Source organism: Oryctolagus cuniculus, chromosome X (genome assembly GCF_051225735.1).
Source record: "Oryctolagus cuniculus isolate XC-2025 breed Fujian yellow rabbit chromosome X, ASM5122573v1, whole genome shotgun sequence".
Taxonomy (NCBI): Eukaryota; Metazoa; Chordata; class Mammalia; order Lagomorpha; family Leporidae; genus Oryctolagus; species Oryctolagus cuniculus.
Window position 1 is genome coordinate 54677996 of NC_142888.1, and position 19281 is coordinate 54697276.

Genomic DNA, 19281 nt, shown 5'->3' on the forward strand with positions numbered 1-19281 from the left:
CAGTAGGAGGGAAAACGGTAGGTTTCCTAGTTGGACGCAGTGGTGGAATTCACAGTGGTAAGCGGGCAGTTTAAGGACACGGGGTATGTTGTTTCCTCAGTTGGGTAGAGTGGGGGTCGCCAGAATGAGAGCACAAGGCGCCAGGGGTTGCCTTGTATGAGAAAGGGGGCCCTAATGGGAACAGCCAGGAAATTACTGTGGGTAGGACAAGGAAATAAGAATCCCTAGCTGGGAGGCGATGGTGACATGGCGGGACCCTCGTGGGAGGGCACAGGAGATAATGTGGGAAGGCAGAGGTTGGGGACAGGTCACTCTTCGGAGAACGAAACGAAAACCGCAGACTGAGGGCTAAGAACACAGGGGACACCAGTGTGAAGGGTAGGGCAGACGATTATGCCGGAGCATAATTTCCCCACCTTAGGTGCCCAGCCCCACTTACCCAGGCAGAGCTCAAAGACGTAGGCATAGTAGGACCAGAGCACGACGAGGACAATAACGAGCACTGGCACCCAGGACAGTACTCGGCGGCAGCACCGCAGCCCCCCGGACAGAGCCATCTTCCAGCCCCGCCGCATCTTCGGCTCGAAGATCGACCGAGCAGGCCTGCTGGCGCTGGGTCGGAACTGCTGGGGCGGCGGCTGGGAGGCGGGAAGGCGCGCTGTGCGGCGCTCCACTGCCTAGCCTGGCGGGAACCTTCGGCCCACGCCGGCCGATCCCACCTGTGGGGCTGCGCGGCCGAGTGCGTCGTGCCTGGTACAATAGGCGTGAGTCTCGGCGTGGAGGAACTGGCCTTGTTGGAGCAGAAGGTTATCCGTCAGGCAGTCCTGGCTGGGCACGCTCAGAGGAAGTGCGGGCCCTCCCCTTTCCACCCCCCTCCCCCACGCTTCAGCGCTAGATGCTGGCAGGGCTGGACCTCTGCAAAACTGTAAAGCGGAAGAAATAGGGGTCCGCCCATCTCCTCTTACTGCACTGCGTCCACCCTCTTCTCTCCTATCTTTGTCCCTCTCTGTCTCTTTTTGTCCCTCCCCCTTCTCCTTTTGTCTCCCTCTCCCTGCTTGCCTCCTCCACCTCCAACACACACGAGTACACACAGACACAGTGTGAAAAATGCGAACCATAGCATCTCCGGACTTAAAGGTCATCCGGTCCCATCTTCCCATTGCTGCTCGAATAATATGCTTAACACGTAGCGCCGCAGTTGCTGCCGGGGTAAGTCGGTTGAAAGGGTGCTTCTTAACCCCCTGCAGAATTAGCTTGGTCTATTTTCGTAATCAACACTTTGGTGCAGAAAAAAACAAATGAGGGAGACTGTGATTCTGAAAGAGGTCAGAAAACTACAAAGGTAGTGATGTTACTACAGCTGAGCGTTATTAACAAATGAAAGTTTTGCAAGCAGATGAGAAGGGGAGGGCCTTTCAGACAGAAGAAACAGCATTTGCAAAGATGCAGAGTAATGAAAAGTCCAAAAGTTGTTCCAGGGACAGCTGGCGTGGCTTGAAGAGAACGTTAGTGAAGGAGAGAGGCTGGGAATGAGACTGGGAGTATAGCCTGGGGCCAGGATGTGAAGGCTCATAGATGCCCTGCCTCCCTGTGGGGACATAATCCTGTACCAGAGACTAGCAACAGGCATTAAAGGTTTTGGGGAAATACAGTGACATCAAGGATGAGTTTTTGTAAAGGAACTGGCAGGATTTTGAAGAGGAAGATGGCCTAGAAGCAGTGAGACCAATTAGGAGCCAATTCGCCAAATGTTTTTGAAGTGGTGCTTTCTGTTAGGACAGCTTTGATATAAAAAGAATGACAAAGCAGGGGGCCTATCTGTATGACCTTTATGTTCTGATCTGGGCAATAGGTGTTCACTGACACAAGTGCAAAAGTAGAAATGCTTTTGGCATTTATGTATTTGACACTTACTGTTTTAATGATTTCCAAAAGTCTGTTACATGAAGAAACTTGTGATTTTGCTGGGACCTGTGGTTTTTTTCACATTCTGTGTGATTGTTGTGTGGGAGCAAGGATTTCTACAAGACTGCTTTCTTTTCTCCATGTATGGTTACATATGCAATAAATTTCCTGAAGTGATCAGAATTTTATTGTTTCTTTTTAGATTAAATGAACTTTACAGTTGATGTTACTAAAATGACAATGTAATGAAATGCAAAGTTGACATTAATTACAATATTAAGTAACATGGTTATTTGGACCTGAAGGTTATTTAAAATTTTTTTGTTTATTTATTTGAGAGAGAGAGAGAGAGGGAGAGAGAGACACAAATATCCCATCCTCTGGTTTACTCCCCAGATGCCTGCAACATCCAGGGCTGGGTCAGGCTGAGACCAGGAGCCCAGAATTCAATCCAGGTCTCCTATGTAGGTGGCAGGGACCCAAGTACTTAAGCCATCACTTGCTACCTCCAAAAAGGTGCAACACTAGAAAACTAGAATCAGGAGCAGAGTCAGGACCCAAACCTAGGCACTCTGATATGGGATGTGAACATTCTAAGCAGTGTCAACCTCTATGCCAAATTCCTGCCATAAGATTCTAGTACTTAAATTTTCCATTATTCATGAACTTGGGGGCTCTTGTAACACATGTCTTGGGATTGTTAAGGGTATGCTATTTAAACCGAGTGGCCTTGAGGAGGCAGTGATTAAATGTAAAAGGGAAAGTCTGAACTTGGTTTTGAATAATGACTAACAGTTAAGTGGGAAGACCAAAGGTGGGTGGGAGTAGGAGTTAAGGGGAAGGGTAGTGGCAATGATATATAAAACATCACAGCATATTGGAGTACTGCAAGTAATCTTATGTTTCTGGAAAATGTTATTCTAACCAAGAAGTGGCAAGGGCTTGGGCCTAAGGCAGGGGATAGGGTGGGGAGAAGGAGCGGATGTAATAGTGTTTTAGGGAGAGAATCAACAGATATTTTTTTGAGTGGCTAGCAAGAAGGAGATAAGTCAAAGTCAACAACCAGGTTTCTAACTTCCACTTGCCTTGGATGAAAAATGTTAATCACTTACAGGGACTGTGGTGAGAAAAGCAAGTTTGTTTGGGGAAGATAATAATGGACATGATGAATTTTACATAAATTCGCTGCTAAGGTAGTCTGAGGATGTTAAAAAGTCTGTGGGGAGAGGCAGCATTGTGATATAGTGGGTAAAGCTGTTGCCTGCCTGCAATGCTGGCATCCCATATGGGTGCTGGTTCATGTACCAGATGCTCCACTTCTGATCTAACACCCTGCCAATGGGCCTGGGAAAAGCAGCGGAAGATGACCTGTGTGTTTAGATCCCTGTCACCCATGTGGAAGACCCAGATGAAGCTCCCGACTCCTGGCTTTGGCCTGGCCTAGCACTGGCTGTTGTGGTCATTTGGGGGGTGAACCTGCAGATGGAAGAGCTCTTTGTCTCTCTCTCCCTCTCTCTGTAACTTCCAAATATATAAATAAAATCATTTAAAAAAAAATCTGGCCGGCGCCACGGCTCAATAGGCTAATCCTCCGCCTGCAGCACCAGCACCCCGGGTTCTAGTCCCGGTCGGGGCGCCAGATTCTGTCCCAGTTGCCCCTCTTCCAGGCCAGCTCTCTGCTATGACCCTGGAGTGCAGTGGAGGATGGCCCAAGTCCTTGGGCCCTGCACCCGCATGGGAGATCAGGAGAAGCACCTGGCTCCTAGCTTCGGATCAACACGATGCGCCAGCTGTGGCGGCCATTGGAGGGTGAACCAACGGCAAAAAGGAAGAACTTTCTCTCTCTGTCCACTCTGCCTGTCAAAAAATAAATAAATAAATAAATAAAAAATCTGAGTCAGAGAGCTTAAGATAGGGATAACTTATACCCAGAATAGCATATAGGGCCAAGAATCAGAGAGACAAACTAAGTTCAAGTGTGTACAATAGGGTTGGCAAACTGCTCATGGGCAAATTTGGTCCATTGACTTATGAGTACACTTTTGTTGGAAGGCATTTGTGTCCATGTATTTGCCTGTAGATGTTTTGCACAATAATTGCAGAGTTGAGTAGTTGTGACATAGATCATATGACATACAAAGCCTAATTGAACTTTAAAAATTGATTAGAGAGAGTGAGGGGGGAGAGAGAGAGAGAGAGAGAGAGAGAGAATAAGAATGAGGACAAACACACTTCCATTTCCTGGTTCACTTCCTAACTGCCCACAATGGGTATGTCTGGGCTAGAGCTGAAGCCAAGAGCCAGTAATGCAATGCAAGTGATCTACATAGGTGGTAGTAACCCAGTTACTTGAGCCATAATCACTGCCTCTCAGTATCTGCATTGGCAGGAAAGTGGAGTCAGGAATCAAGACTTAGTAATCAAATCCAAACACTCCAGTATGAAATATGGGTATCTTAACAGCTAGGCTAAATGCCCAATCCCAATTTATTTTGTTTTTGAAGACTTTACTTTTTAGAGAATTGTAGATTAAGAGCAAAATTGAGAAGAAGCTTCAGAGATTTCCCATATAACCACTGCCTCTACACATCATTGCCTTCTCCTTTATCAATCTCTCAGTACATTTGTTACAGTTGATGAGTCTACATTGCTAAGTCTGTGGTTTATGTTAACATTCACTCTTAGTATTGTGGAGGCTTATGGGTTTGGACAAATGTATGGTGACGTGTATCTACCATTGCAATATTCTAAGTATTACAACTGTCATAAAAATCCTATGTGCTCCATGTATTCATTCCCCCTACCTCTGTCAATTACTAATTTTTTAAATGTACCCAGTTTTGCCTTTTCAAAATGTTGTACAAATACAATTATATAGTTTATAGCCTTTTCAGATTGGTTTCTTTTAATTGACAATATCATTTAAGATTCTTTCATGTCTTTTCACTACTTAATAGTTCATCCTTTATCATGCTGAATAATACAAGTGTTCCATTGCCTAGATATACCACAAATGACTTGTCTTGTTTGCTTCCAAGTTTTGACAATAATGAATAAAGCTTCTATAAGCATTCACATATACTTTTTTGTGCAGACATAAGTTTTCAGTCCATTTGAATAAATACCAAGGAGTGGAATAGTTGGAATGTACAGTAAGAATATATAGTTTTGTAAGAAATTGCCGAAGTGGGTATACACTTTTTCATTCTCACCAACAATGAATGAGCATTTCCATTGTTCCACACCTTTGCCAGAATTTAGTGTGGTGAATGTTCTGGATTTTGGTAATTGTAAAAGGCCTATAATGTTATGTCATTGTTTTAATATGCACTTTCCTGATGCTATATAAAGCAATATGTAATATATTTTTTGTATGCTTGCTTACCATTCGTATCTCTACTTTGATGAGGTGACTGTTCAGATCATTGGCCCATTTTTTAAAAATTTTATTTAAGTTATACAAGTTTTATATATTTCATATATACAGATTTAGGAACATAGTGCTACTTCCCACCCTATCCTCCTTCCTGCCCATGCTGCAACACTTCTTCCTCCTCCCTCTCCCATTCCCACTTTTTGATTTTTACAAAGATCTATTCTCAGTTTACTTAATGATTGTATAGTTAACCCTATACTAAGTAAAAGAGTTCAACAAGCAGTATGAAGAGAAAGAAACACTGTTCCTCAATGGAAGAGACAAGGACTGTAAAAAAAAATCAGTGAATCTCAAAATGTCCATTTCACTCCAATACATTACATTTTAAGTACTCTATTAGAGATGGGCCATGGACTTTAACAGGCATTTTTCAAAAGAGGAAATCCAAATGGCCAACAGACACGTGAAAAAATATTCAGGATCTCTAGCCGTCAAGGAAATGCAAATCAAAACCACAATGAGGTTTCACCTCACCCCAGTTAGTGTGGCCCTCATACAGAAATCAGCAGACAATAAATGCTGGAGAGGATGTGGGGAAAAGGGCACCCTAACCCACTGTTGATGGGACTGTAAACTAGTAAAGCCACTATGGAAAACATTATGGAAATACCTCAGAAATCTGAATATAGACCTACTATATGACCCAGCCATCCCACTCCTGGGAATTTACCCAAGGGAAATGAAATCAGTAAACAATAGAGCTATTTGCACCTCCATGTTTATTGCAGCTCAATTCACAATAGCTAAGACATAAAAGCAACCTAAATGCCCATTAACTGCAGACTGGATAAAGAAATTGTGGGATATGTACACAATGGAATACTATACAGCAGTAAAAAGGATGAAATCTGGTCATTTGCAACAAAATGGAGCAAGCTGGAAAACTTCTTACTTAGTGAAATAACCCAATTCCAAAGAGACAAATAACCATATGTTCTCCCTGGTTTGGGAGAATTAATAGCGCTGCTAAAATGAAAGCTATAGAAATGAAATTGACATTTTTAGAATCAATGACTTGAATAGTCCTTGACCTGACTGTCAAGGGACAGTTTATTATTGCTACTTTTTATTTTGTATATCCTTTTTTTCTTTGTTTTATTTCTTTTTCTTTTCTTCATACTATATGCTGAACTCTTTATGTCACATGGAGTTAATCATATATATATTAAGTCAATTGGAAAAAGATCCCAATTAAAAATAAGAGGAGGAATAAGAGGAGGGAATCTATAACTGTAAAGCAGTATAGTTCTGCATACAGTCCTACAGACTTAACTTCTAAGGGTACAGCCTAAAAATATCATGGGACTCCAAACCCATAAAAATTTGGTATAAATGCCATCTTAACTGTTAAAATGATCATATTAAATGTTAAAGTCAACATATAGATAGGTTTAAGTGTAAAAGTGATCATATAAAAAACATCAAGTGCCTGCTAATAATAATAGAATTAAAAAGGAAGGAAAGTCCAATATGGGAAGCAGTCCACATAGCAGACTCCTAGAATGACATTCGCTGTAAATAACACTCTGACCTCAGAATCAACCCTTAAGGCTTGCTTCCTGGTCTGGCTGAAAGGCCTGGGAGAGAATTTCAGGCATGGAAAACCAAGACTCTGTGGCAAAAAATATCCTACACGGAGGGTCTCTGTGAGACCTCAGTGGAAAGAAAGGGCCATCAAAGAAGGATGTACTCTTCTCTGAAGGGAGGAAAGAACATCCACTTTGCTTATGGCCGTGTCAAAATACGGATGGAGTCTATGGTCACAAAAAGCTTCCTTAGCCTTGGCAGCCCATGGCAAGAGCCTCGGGTGATGACTGATGTCATAAATAAGAGTATTAATTGTTAAAGGAACAACAGAAGTCACTGTGCACTTACTCCCCATGTAGGACCTCCATCCTTAATGAGTTATACTATGAGAATCAACTGCAAATCTTGTTCTCAAACTGTACTCTATATGTTGTGTGTGGGTGCAAACTGTTTAAATCTATGATTAACATGGAGTTGGTCCTCTATATATAAAATCAAACTAAAAATGAACCATAATGAAGAATGAGATGGGAGAGGGAGAGGGAGGTGAGATGGGAGTCGGGGTGGGGGGTGGATGTGGGGGAAAGAACCACTATATTCCTAAAGTTGTATCTATGAAAAAATGCATTCATTAAATTAAAACTTTTTTAAAAAGTACTCTATTAGGTACTTCAGATCAGGGAAAACATATGATATCTGCCTTTTTTGGGACTGGCTTATTTCAGTAAGTATGATGCTTTCCAGTTGTGTCCATCTTGTTGCAAAAGACAGGATTTCTGGCCGGCGCCGCAGCTCAATAGGCTAATCCTCTGCCTGCGGCACTGGCACACCTTCTAGTCCCGGTCAGGGCATTGAATTCTGCCCGGTTGCCCCTCTTCCAGTCCAGCTCTCTGCTGTGGCCCGGGAGTGCAGTGGAGGATGGCCCAAGTGCTTGGGCCCTGCACCCGCATGGGATACCAGGAGACGCACCTGGCTCCTGGCTTTGGATCAGCGCGGTGCGCCGGCCGCAGTGGCCATTGGGGGGTGAACCAATGGAAAAAGGAAGACCTTTCTCTCTGTTTCTCTCTCTCACTGTCCACTCTGCCTGTCAAAAAACAAACAAACAAACAAACAAACAAAAAAAAACAAAAAAAAAACAACCAAACAAACAAACAAAAAAGACAGGATTTCTTTTTTTTTTTTTTTGTACAGCTGAATAGTACTCCATAGTAGTACTGCATAATTTCTTTACCCAGTCAACAGTTGACAGACATCTGGGTTGATTCCATGTCTTAGCTATTGTAAGCTGTGCTGCAATGAACATGAGAGTACAGATAACTCTTTCGTATGCTGATGTCTTTGGTTTGGGAAAATTCCTGGAAGTGGGATGGCTGGATCATATGGTAGGTCTATATTCAGATTTCTGAGGTATCTCCATGCTGTCTTCCACGTGGTTCATTGGCCCATTTTTAAATTGAGGTGTTTGTTCTCTTATTGTTGAGTTTTAAAGTTAATTTGCATATTTTAAACCACAGCCCCCCTTTTTATATATGTCTGTGGCAAATATTCTCTTCCAGGCAGTGGTGTGCCTTTTCTTTCTCTTGGTAGTGTCTTTCATGGAGAAGAAATTTTTAATTTAACCAAGTCCAGCTTATTAATTCTTTTTTTTTCATGGCTGTGCCTTTGGTCTCCTCTCTAAAAAGTCATCATCAAACCCATGATCATCTGTATTTCCACATGTCATCTTCTAGGAGTTTTATGTTTAACATTTAGATCCATGTTCTATTTTGAATTGATTTCTAATGAGGTTGTAAGGTCTGTGTCTAGATCCTATATATATATATATATATATAAATAAATAAATGTCCAGTTGTTCCAGCACTATTTGTTAAAAAGATAATCTTTTCTCCATTGTATTATGTTCACTCCTTTGTCAAAGATCAGTTGACTATTTATGTGTTTCTATTTCTGGGCTATTTTAATCCATTGAACTATTTATTCTTTTACCAATACCACACTGTTTTAATTACTATAGCTTCATAGTAAGTCTTGAAGTCAGGTAGTGTTAGTCCTCCAGTGTTATTTTCCTTTCAATATCTTGTTGGCTATTCTGGATATTTTAACTTTTATATATAAGATTTAGAGCCAGTTTTTTGATATCCACAAAATAACTTGTTGGGATTTTGGCTAGGATTGTATTGAATCTAGATTGAATTGGGAAGAAATGAAAACTTGACAATATTGAATCTTCCAATCTATCAACAATGCAGTACCTCTCCATTTATTTACTTCTTTGATTTCTTTTATCTGAGTTTTGTAGTTTTTCTTTTATAGATCCAGTACATATTTTATTATATTTATAACTTAAGCTTTTCATTTTTGGAGGTGCTAACGTAAATGGTATTGTGTTTTTAATTTCAAATTCTACTTGTTCATTGCTGTTTCATAGGAAAGTGATTTACTTTTGTGTATTAACCTGTGTCCTTCCACCTTGTTATAATTGCTTATACTTCCAATGTGTTTTTTTTTTTTGTAGATTCTTTCAGACTTTCTGCATAGAAAATTATGTCCATCTGTGAATAAGGGTGGTTTTATTTCTTCACTCTCAATGATGCATATGTTGTTTCCTTTTCTTATTTTATTGTGTTAGCTAGAAATTCCAGTACCATGTTGAAAAGGAGTGGAAAGAGAGGACATCTTTGCCTTGTTCTTGTTTTTAGTGGGAAAGATTTTAGTTTCTGGGGCCGGCATCGTGGCGTAGTGGGTAAAGCTGTGGCCTGCTATGCCAGCATCCCATATGGGCTCCAGTTTGTGTCCTGGCTGATCCACTTCCAATCTAGCTCCCTTCTAATGGCTTGGGAAAAGCAGTAGAAGATTACTCAAGTGTTTGGGCTCCTGCCACTCATGTGGGAGACTGGGATGAAGCTCCTGGCCCAGCCCTGGCTGTTGTGGCCATATGGGGAGTGAAGCAGCAGATGGAAGATCTCTCTCTCTCTCCACCCCACCCCATAACTCTGAACTTTCAAATAAAATAAATAAACCTTTAGCAACACATTCTAGTTTCTTACCATTAAATATGATGTTAGCTATAGGTTTTTGGTAGATATTCTTACCAAGTTGAGGAAGTTCTCTATTTCTAGTTTCATGATTTTTTTTTTATCATGAATGGGTGTTGCATTTTGTCAAGTACGTCTCTGTATCTACTGATACAATCATGTGATTTTTCTTTAGCTTATTGCTGTGATGAATTGCACTGACACTTGAATCTTCTACTAGCTTTGCATACCTGTTAACAGAATTTCCTTACCTTTTAAGACTGAATATATTCTTTATCCATTTATATGTTGCAGACATTTAGATTGTTTCTATATTTTAGCTAATGTCAATAGTGTTGCCATGAACATGGGAGTATAGATATAAGGGGTCTTCAAAAAGCTCATGGAAATGTGTATTATGAAAAAATCATGGATGGACCTCAAACTTTTCTTATTATTTATTTGAAAGAATTACACAGTGAGGGGGAGACACAGAGGAGAAGGAGGGAGGGAGAGAGAGAGAGAGAAAGAATCTTCCATCCACTGTGATGACCACAACAGCTGGGGCTGGGCCAGGCTGAAGCCAGGAGCCAGGAGTTTCTTTCCGGGTCTCCCATGTGGGTGCAGGGGCCCAAACACTTGGGCCATCTTCCGCTGCTTTTCCCAGGCCATTATCATGGAGCTGGATCAGAAGTGGAGCAGCTGGGACATGAAACAGTGCCCATCTGGGATGCCAGCATCTTAAGCAGTGGCTTTACCCACTACGCCACAATGCTGGCCCTGGATCTCGAATTTTTTTGCATAAAAATAAACTTATATTTTAAAAGTTATTCATTTATTTGAGAGGGAGAGATAGAACAAGAGAGTGAGAAAGAGAGAGATAGAGAGCAAGCAAGCTCCCATTTGTTGGTTCACTCCTCAAATGCCCACAATGGCCAGGGATCCGAAGCCAGGAACGTGGAATTCAATCCAGGTCTCCTACATTAGTGGCAGAAACCCAACCACTTGAGCCATCACTGTTGCCTCCCAGGGTCCACATTAGCAGGAAGCTGCAATCAGGAGTCAGAACTAGGAGTCGAACCCAGGCACTCTGGATATGGGATACATACTAATTGGCAAAATAAACTTACCTTTTAATTCCATTTTCCACAGATTTTTGAAGTTCCTTCATATCTTTACTTGGTACTAATTTCATTTTCTTTTGGTATATACCAAGAAGAGGTATGTTTGGGTCATATGGCAGTTTGTTTAAAACTAAAATGTCGTTGCTTTTAAATAAGATATTATTTATTTGAAAGGAAGAATAACATAGAGAGAAAGAGAGACAGAGAAAAGAGATCTTCCATCTGCTGGTTCACTCCCCAAATGGCCACAACAGTCATGGCTGGGCTAGGCCGAAGCCAGGAGCCAGGAACTTCATCCAGGTCTTCTACATGGGTGGTGAGGTCCAAGTACTTTGATCATCCAAGCATATTACAAGGGAGCTGGATCAGAAGTGAAGCTGCCAGGACTGTAACTGGCACTCATACAGGATGCTGGCATCTCAGGCAGTGGCTTAACCTGCTACACCACAACACCAGTGCCCATATGGTAGTTCTGTTTTTAATTTTTTTTTGAGTTACTTCCAAAACTCAAAAGTGGCTGTACCAACTTACATTTCCATCAACAATGTATAAAGGTTCCCTTTTCCCCACACCCTCCGCAACACTTGGTGTCTTTTGACTTTAGGATAGCTGCCTAACAGGATTTCCCTGATGATCAGTCATGTTGAATACCTTTTCATATACTTGTTGCTCATTTATATGTCATTTGAAAAATGTCTATCTAGTCCTTTGTTCATTTAAAAATTTTAAATTCGGGTGTGTTTTTTTTTTTTTGTAGCAATTATGTGAGTTACTTACATATTTTGGGTATTGACGCCTTATCAGATGGATGGTTTCCATGTATTTTCTCCCATTCTGTAAGTTACCTTTTCTTATGTTGATTGTTTGCTTTGCTGTGAAGAAGTTTGCTTTTTAGTTTGCTATAATCCCATTTATATTCCTTTTTATTCTCTGCTTTTGGTGTCCTATCAAAAAAAATTATAAAGATGAATGTTGAGGAGCTTTTTCCAAGAATTTTTTGGTTGCATGTCTTACATTTTTTAAAGATTTATTTATTTATTTGAAAGTCAGAGTTACACAGAGAGAGGGGAGGCAGAGAGAGAGAGAGAGAGAGAGAGGTCTTCCATCTGCTGGTTCACTCCCCAATTGGCCGCAATGGCCGGAGCTGCACTGATCCGAAGCCAGGAGCCAGGAGCTTCTTCTGGGTCTCTCACGTGGGTGCAGGGGACCAAGGACTTGAGCCATCTTCCACTGCTTTCTCAGGCCATAGCAGAAAGCTGGATCGGAAGTGGAACAGGCAGGATGTGAACTGGCGCCCATATGGGATGCCGGCATTTCAGGCCAGGGCTTTAATCCACTGTGCCACAGCACTGGCCCCTCATGTCTTACATTTAAGTAATCTTTTTTTTTTTTTTAACAGATAGAGTTAGACAGTGAGAGAGAGAGAGAGACAGAGAGAAAGGTCTTTGTTCCATTGGTTCACTCCCCAAATGGCTGCTACAGCCAGAGCTACGCCAATCCGAAGACAGGAGCCAGGTGCTTCCTCCTGATCTCCCATATGGGTACAGGGGCCCAAGCACTTGGGCCATCCTCCATTGCCCTCCCGGGCCACAGCAGAGAGCTGGACCAGAAGAGGAGCAACCAGGACTAGAACCTGACACCCATATGGGATGCTGGCGCCGCAGGCGGAAGATTAACCAAGTGAGCCATGGTGCCAGCCCACATTTAAGTAATCTTTAATCCATTTTGAATTGATTTTTGTGAGTCATGTATGCAGTGCGAATTTCATGTTTTTTCATGTAGCTATCCAGTTTTCCCATCACAATTTATTGGAGAGACTATCTTTTGCACATTTTGTATTCTTGGTGCCTTTCTGGAAGATTAGTTGATTGTGTACATGTGGGTTTATGTCTAGGCTCTCTATTCTGTTTCAAAGGTTTTTGTGTTTGTTTTTATGCCATAACCATATTATTTTGATTACTGTAGCTTTGAAATATTCATATAATTTGAAATCATGAAGTGTAAAATTCAAGATTTGTTGTTCCGGGGTCGGTGCTGTGGCGCGGAGGGTTAATGCCCTGGCCTGAAGCACCAGCATCCCATATGGGCGCCGGTTCTAATCCTGGCTGCTCTTCTGATCCAGCTCTCTGCTGTGGCCTGGGATAGCCGTAGAAGATGGCCTAAGTCCTTGGGCCCCTGCACCCGCGTGGGAGACCCAGAGGAAGCTCCTGTTTCCTTGCTTCAGATTGGTACAGCTCTGGCTGTTCTGGCCATCTGGGGAGTGAACCATAGGACGGAAGACAACTCTCTCTCTGCCTCTCCTCTCTCTGTGTAACTCTGACTTTCGAATAAATAAATATTTTTTTAAAAAAGATTTGTTGTTCCTTTTCAAGATTGTTTTGGCTATTTGAAGTCTTTTTTTGATTCCATATGAATTTTGGGATTATTTTTTCCATTTCTGTGAAAAATGACATTGGAATTTTGGTAAGGGTTTCATTGACTGTATATATCTTAGGGTAAGATGGCCATTCTAACAATAATTAATTCTTCCAATTCACAGGTGTAGGATGTCTTATCATTTATTTGTGTCTGCTTAATTTCTTTCTTCATTCTTTTTTAGTTTTCAGTGTACCATATTTTTGCCTCCTTGGTTAAGTTATTCCTAGGTATTTTATTCTTTTTGATGTTATTTTAAATGATGTTATTTTCTTAATTTATTTTTGAGTTAGTTCGTTGTCAGTATATATAGATGTAACTACTTTTTATATATTGACTTTGTATCCTACAACTTTACTAAAGGATTTTTTTTTTTTTTTTTTTTTTTTTTTTGACAGGCAGAGTGGACAGTGAGAGAGAAAAGACAGAGAGAAAGGTCTTCCTTTGCCGTTGGTTCACCCTCCAATGGCCTTCCGAAGGAAGGAGCCAGGTACTTTTCCTGGTCTCCCATGGGGTGCAGGGCCCAAGCACCTGGGCCATCCTCCACTGCACTCCCTGGCCATAGCAGAGAGCTGGCCTGGAAGAGGGGCAACCGGGACAGAATCCGGCGCCCTGACCGGGACTAGAACCCGGTGTGCCGGCGCCGCAAGGTGGAGGATTAGCCTATTGAGCCACGGCACCGGCCCACTAAAGGATTTTCTACATAAAAGATCATGTCATATGCAAAGAGAGACAGTTTTACTTTTACCTCTCTGATTTGGATGCCTTTTATTTCTTTTTCTTGTCTAATTGCTCTTGCTAGGACTTCCGGTAGTATGTTGAATTGAAGTAGTAACAGTGGACATCAGGGAAGGAGGGTAGGGTGAGAAGAATCATTATGTTTCTAAATTTGTATATATGAAATACATGAAGTTTGTGTACTTTAAATTAAAGGTTTCTTTTCTTTTCTTTTTTATTTTTTTTGGACAGGCGGATGGACAGTGAGAGAGAGAGAGAGAGAGAGAGAGAGAGAGAGGTCTTCCTTTGCCGTTGGTTCACCCTCCAATGGCCGCCGCAGACAGCGTGCTGCAGCCGGCGCACTGCGCTGATCCGATGACAGGAGCCAGGTACTTATCCTGGTCTCCCATGGGGTGCAGGGCCCAAGCACTTGGGCCATCGTCCACTGCACTCCCTGGCCACAGCAGAGAGCTGGCCTGGAAGAGGGGCAATTGGGACAGAATCTGGCGCCCCGACCGGGACTAGAACCCGGTGTGCCGGCACCGCAAGGCGGAGGATTAGCCTAGTGAGCCACGGCGCCAGCCAAAATTAAAGGTTTCTAGGTAAGAAAAAAGACCCTGGGCATTCTGATCTTTTTCCTGATCTTAAAGGAAAAGCGTCCATCTTTGTACCATTGAGTATGATATCAGTTATGAGCTTGACACATATGGCCTGGTACATTCTTTCTATAGCTAATTTGTTTATAGGTTTTTTTTTTTTTAACATGAACAGATGTTGATTTTTTCCTCAAATATTTTCTGTATCTATTGAGATGATCATGTGACTTTTATACTTCATTCTATTAATTTGGTGTGTCATATTTATTGATTTACATGTTGAACCATTCTTGGATGCTTGAGATAAATCCCACTTGATTATGTTGTATCATCTTAATGTACTGGTTTTTGTTGTTGTTGTTGTTGTGTTGGTTTTTTTTTTTTTTTTTTTGACAGGAAGAGGTAGACAGAGAGAGAGACAGAGAGAGAGTTATAGACAGCGAGAGAGAGACAGAGAGAAAGGTCTTCCTTCCGTTGGTTCACTCCCCTATTGGCCGCTATGGCTGCGCTGTGCTGATCCGAAGCCAGGAGCCAGGTGCTTCCTCCTGGTCTCCCATGCAGGTGCAGGACCCAAGCACTTGGGCCATCCTCCACTGCCCTCCTGGGTCACAGCAGAGAGCTGGACTAGAAGAGGAGCAACCGGGTCTAGAACCCAGGGTGCTGGTGCTGCAGGCGGAGGATTAGCCAAGTGAGCCATGCCGCCGGCCTAATGTACTGTTTTTTTAAAAAAGATTTATTTTATTTTATTTTTTTTATTTATTTGAAAGACAGAGTTACAGAGAGAGGTAGAGACAGAGAGAGAGGTCTTCCTTCTGTTGGTTCACTCCCCAAATGGCCACAATGGCTGGAGCTGCACTGATCTGGAGCCAGGCACTTCAGGGTCTCCCTTGCCGGTGCAGGGGCCCAAGGACGTGGGCCAACTTCTGCTGCTATCCCAGGCCATAGCAGAGAGCTGGATTGGAAGAGGAGCAGCCAGGACTAAAAACTGGCACCCATATGGTATGCTGGTGCTTCAGGCTAGGGCTTTAACCTGCTGCGCCACAGCACTGGCCCCCTCTAATGTACTGTTGAATTCTATTTTAGTATTTTATTGAGGACTTTCACATCCGTGCTTATAAGGGATATCTGCTTGTAATTTTTTTTCTTATAGTATCCTTGTCTGTCTTTGATGTGAGGCTATGCTGGCCTTGTAAAATGAATTTGGAATTGTTCCTTTCCTTTATTTTTTTAAAATTCAATTCAATCCCATCAAGGTGGCATGTGCCAATGCCATCTCACTATTCCAAGTGATCAATTTCAGTTCACAATTGATCATAATGAAAGGACTAAGAGTCAAAGGGAGCACATAAACAAGTCTAGTACCTGCTAACACTAACCGATAGAATAAATAAAGGGGAGAGTGATCCAACATGGGAAGTGAGATACTCAGCAGACTCATAGAATGGCGGATGTCCTAAATAGCACTCTGGCCTCAGAATCAGCCCTAAAGGCACTCGGATCTGGCTGAAAAGCCCATGAGAGTATTTCAGGCATGGAAAGCCAAGACACTCTGGCAAAAAGATCTCTGTGAGTGAGATCCCAGTGGAAAGAACAGGTCTTCAAAGAGGGAGGTGCCTTTCTCTGAAGGGAGGAGAGAACCTCCACTTTGACTATGACCTTGTCTAAACAAGATAAGAGTCGGAGAACTCAAGGGGCTTCCATAGCCTTGGAAACTCATGACTGGTGCATAGGGAGATTACTGATGCCATAACAGGAGTGTCAATTTGTAAAGTCAACAACAGGAGTCACTGTGCACTTACTCCTCATGTAGGATCTCTGTCCTTAATGTGCTGTACACTGAGGCTTAATGCTATAACGAGTACTCAAACAGTATATTTCACTTTGTGTTTCTATGGGGGTGCAAACGATTGAAATCTTTACTTAATGTACACTAAACTGATCTTCTGTTAAAAAAAAAAAAAAGAAAAAGAAACTATCAATTCCCAACTTGACTCTCACTGGGATTAAACATGACAATAGGTCTGATCTGATTTCATCATCATTTAAAAAAAATCATCTATTATTTTTCACTTTATGTTTCTGTGTGGGAACAAACTGTTGAAATCCTTACTTAAGGTATACTAAGCTGATCTTCTGTATACTAAGATAATCGAAAATGAATCTTTATGTGAATGGAAGGGGAGAGGGAGTGGGAAAGGGGAGGGTGGTGGGTGGGAGGGACGGTATGGGGGGGAAAGCCATTGTAACCCATGAGACGTACTTTGGAAATTTATATTCATTAAATAAAAGATAAAAAAAAAAAAAAAGAAGAGTTGGAGCATGGGCGGGAGGGAAGGAAGGGGGGGAAGTGTCACTATGTTCCTAAATCTGTATATATGAAATACATGAATCTTGTATAACTTAAATAAAATTTTAAAAAAAGAAATAAAGAATACAGAGAGAGAATCTAAAAAAAAATTATTTATTAATTGTTATTTATTTTTTTAAAATAGGATGTGTATGTCTGAGAGAGAGAGAGAATGGAAGAGAGAAAGAGAGAGAGAGAGAGAGAGAGAGAGCGAGCTCTTTCATCTTCCAGAGCTGGACCAGGCCTAACCCAGCATCCAGGAACTCCATCTAGTTCTACTGGGTGGCAGGGACCCAAGTACTTGAGCCATTACCGTTGTGTCTCAGGATGCACATTAGCAGGAAACTGGAATCAGGAATGGAGCAGGCACTCAGACCCAGGTACTCCAATATGAGATGGAGGTTATCCCAACTGGCATCTTAACTGCTACTCCAAATACCCATCCCTTTTTTTCTTTTTTAATTCAGCCATTTATTGCTGTAAACTTTCCTGTTAGTACTCCTTTGGCTGTATCCCATACTTTTTGGTGTGTTGTGTTTTGTTTTCATTTTTGTCTTGAGCTATTTTTTAAATTTATTTTTATTATTTCTTTGATACAATGGTTGATCAGGAGAATGAATCTTGTCTGTCCTGTAAATATATATAATTTTATGTATCAGTTAAAAGAGACTTTGTTTAGTTTCCATGTATTTGAGAATTTTCCCATTTTGTTATTCTTAAATCTAATTTTATTCCATTATAGTAGAAAAAAGATCCTTAGAATTATTTAAATCTTCCTGAATTTGTTAATTATGGCCTAATATATAATCTATCCTGGAGAATGTTCTTTGTGCACTTGAGAAGAATGTTTGTTGTTAGGTGTAATGTTCTATATGTGTCTGTTAGGTCCATGTAGTCTATAGTTTTGTTTAAGACAACTGTTTCCGTATTGATTTTCTGTGTGAATATTCTACTATTCATTTTTGAATGTAAACACTATACTTATGGGTATCTCCCTAATGAATTGAAATCAACATATGACAAGTGCCTCGGTGATTACTGATGTCATAAATAAGAGTGTCAATTGTTAAATCAATAATGGGAGTCACTGTGCACTTACTCCCCATGTAGGATCTCTGTCCTTAATGTGTTGTACTATGCAAATTAACGGTAAAACTAGTATTCAAACAGTATTTTATACTTTGTGTGTCTGTGTGGGTGCAAACTGTTGAAATCTTTACTTAGTATGTACTAAGTTGATCTTCTGTATATAAAGATAATTAAAAATAAATCTTAATGAAGAGTGGGATGGGAGAGGGAGTAGGAGATGCTATAATCCAAAAGTTGTACTTTTGAAATTTATATTTACTAAATAAAAGTTTAATAAAAAAAGAAATCAGCATATGGAAGGGATATCTGTACTCCCATTTTCATTGAAGCATTATACACAATAGACAAGATATGGAATCAGTATAGATGTCTATCAACAGATGACTACATAAGGAAAATTTATAGAGAGATATATATGTGATATGTATACATGCATGTGCAATGGAATATTGTTCAAGCTTTAAAGAAGGGAAATCTGTCATTTTCATATTGATATATCTGGAAGACCTTGTGCTAGATGAAGTAAACCAGTTACAGAAAGACAAATACTCTATGAACTCACATGTGGAATCTGAAAAATTTGAATTCATAGAAGTGGAATGTAGAATGATGGTTACTAGACTGCTGGAATGTGAGCTGTTGTGAGTACCCCTGCTGGCAGGCCCACTGACTCAGGCACATGACATCCTGTACCCAGATAGCTGCCCCTCAGCAGGAAGTGGATGCTGAAGTGAACATAGAAATACTAAACAAGTCAACCCGGGGGGGGGGGGGGCTTCTGCAGCACACATGTAGCACCTTTGGAGGTGGCCAGCATCTCAAGAGAAGGAGACATCAGCTGAGAAGAGCGAAGACAATGGCTTGACCCTCGACCTTTCTGGCCCTGAAGACAAACCCTCCTCCATTCTTTTAGGCTCCAGCCATGGCTCTATTAGCAAAAGGTGTGACAGGCAACCTGCCTATGCTCCAACCACCACAGACCACCAGCCATACCCCATTTACCAAGCCCACAAGTACCATTGCTGGAGTAGTAAATCTAGTTGCTGGAGCAGTAGCAGTCAGAAGTGAGGATCTGGCCTGTTCTGAGCACCATGAAAAATATCAGTTTGAC

The 19281-nt window shown here is 41.4% G+C and overlaps 1 protein-coding gene and 1 long non-coding RNA gene across 6 annotated transcripts in view; one reads left to right on the forward strand and one right to left on the reverse strand.

Annotated features, from left to right (window-relative positions):
- ZDHHC15 (zDHHC palmitoyltransferase 15) overlaps positions 1–932 on the reverse strand; it is an 82908-nt gene extending 81976 nt beyond the window's left edge. For all 3 annotated transcript variants that reach the window (XM_070067140.2, XM_008248848.5, XM_051835085.3), the window contains exon 1: positions 440–932. In XM_070067140.2, coding sequence (XP_069923241.1) covers positions 440–575 — 136 coding nt within the window. In that variant the 5' untranslated portion in view covers positions 576–932. The remainder of the gene's footprint in view (positions 1–439) is intronic.
- Positions 680–18456, forward strand: LOC138847673 (uncharacterized). 3 transcript variants are annotated; one of them, XR_011385597.2, is made up of 3 exons: positions 680–1209; positions 11764–11842; positions 14391–16786. It is a non-coding gene; the product is annotated as an uncharacterized LOC138847673 (long non-coding RNA). The 3 variants fall into 3 exon arrangements; XR_011385598.2 differs by lacking the exon at positions 14391–16786 and adding an exon at positions 17227–18456 and having other exon boundaries at positions 683–1209; XR_016228469.1 differs by lacking the exons at positions 11764–11842; positions 14391–16786 and adding an exon at positions 17227–18456 and having other exon boundaries at positions 683–1209.
- Positions 18457–19281: the final 825 nt, after the last annotated feature.